This window comes from Rhea americana, unplaced genomic scaffold, assembly GCF_003343005.1.
Source record: "Rhea americana isolate MKP2758 unplaced genomic scaffold, rheAme1 scaffold_481, whole genome shotgun sequence".
Classification (NCBI taxonomy): domain Eukaryota; kingdom Metazoa; phylum Chordata; class Aves; order Rheiformes; family Rheidae; genus Rhea; species Rhea americana.
The window spans coordinates 154,673-155,759 of NW_028186625.1; the positions used below are offsets into that span (position 1 = coordinate 154,673).

A 1,087-nucleotide genomic window follows, 5' to 3' on the forward strand; every position below is an offset into this window, starting at 1 on the left:
GAGAGGATCATGTCCGGGAACTGCGGCGTGGTGGCGATCTGCGTCACCCAGCCGTTGTGGCCCTTCAGGGTGCCGCGCAGCGTCATCTGCTCCGTCATGGCGGCGGCGGGAGGAGGAGGATGGCGGCGGATTCGGCGGAGGCCCCGGCCCGGTCCCGCGCGGCCGCAGACGCCGGCGGCAAAGCCAAGGAGAGAAAGAGCAACGCAGCTTCCGGCGGAAGCGGAAATAGCCTCCGACGGAAGGGAGGGCCTGTACGGCAAGGAGGCAACATGGCCGCTCCCAGTGAAAAGGGGAAACATGGCGGCGCTCATAGGGCAGTGAGGCTAATATGGCAGCGTACGGAAAAAGGAGTGTGGAGCCGAACAGGTAGAAGTCAAGGGCAAGGACGAGAAGGCTTGGGTGGTAGAAGGAATAGAGAAGGACTGGGGGGGCTCTGGGGACAGGGACAGCCATGAGGGAGGAGGCAGGGAGCGCTGACGGAGTTCAGGGACCCTGCTGGGCTCTACGAGCCCCTTCAGACTCGGGCTGAGCTCTGCGAGCCCGGTGGGCCTGCTGATGAGCTGCGTGAACCTCTGTGGGGCTCACACCAGGCTCTGCAGGCTCATGTGGGCTGGGGCCAACCTCTGCAGGCTCCTGTGGGCCTCTACAAGCTCTTGTGGACCTCTGCAGGCTCACACAGGCTCATGTGGACCTCTGCAAGCTCATGTGGACCTCTGCAGGCTCTTGTGGATCTTTACGGGCTCACACAGGCTCATGTGGACCTCTGCAGGCTCTTGTGGACCTCTGTAGGCTCACACAGGCTCTTGTGGACCTCTCCGGGCTCATGTGGACCTTCCTGGGCTCACACGGGCTCATGTGGATCTCTCCAGGCTCACGCAGGCCTCTGTGGGCTCGTGTGGACCTCTATGGGCTCGTATGGGCTCATGTGGACCTCTACGGGCTCGTATGGGCTCATGTGGACCTCTCCAGGCTCACACGGGCCTCTGTGGGCTTGTGTGGACCTCTGTGGGCTCACACGGGTGTGTGCAGACCTCTGTGTGCTTGCACAGGCTCATGTGGACCTCTGTGGGCTCAGGCAGGCTTGTGT

At 63.1% G+C, this 1,087-nt stretch overlaps 1 protein-coding gene across 1 annotated transcript in view; it reads right to left on the reverse strand.

Moving 5' to 3' along the window:
* The window catches only part of RACK1 (receptor for activated C kinase 1), a 4,462-nt gene extending 4,278 nt beyond the window's left edge, over positions 1–184 (reverse strand). Inside the window, exon 1 of the mRNA XM_085316964.1 lies at positions 1–184. This exon is cut by the window's left edge and continues 2 nt beyond it. Within this exon, the coding sequence (XP_085173090.1) occupies positions 1–98 (98 nt within the window). The 5' untranslated portion in view covers positions 99–184.
* Positions 185–1,087: the final 903 nt, after the last annotated feature.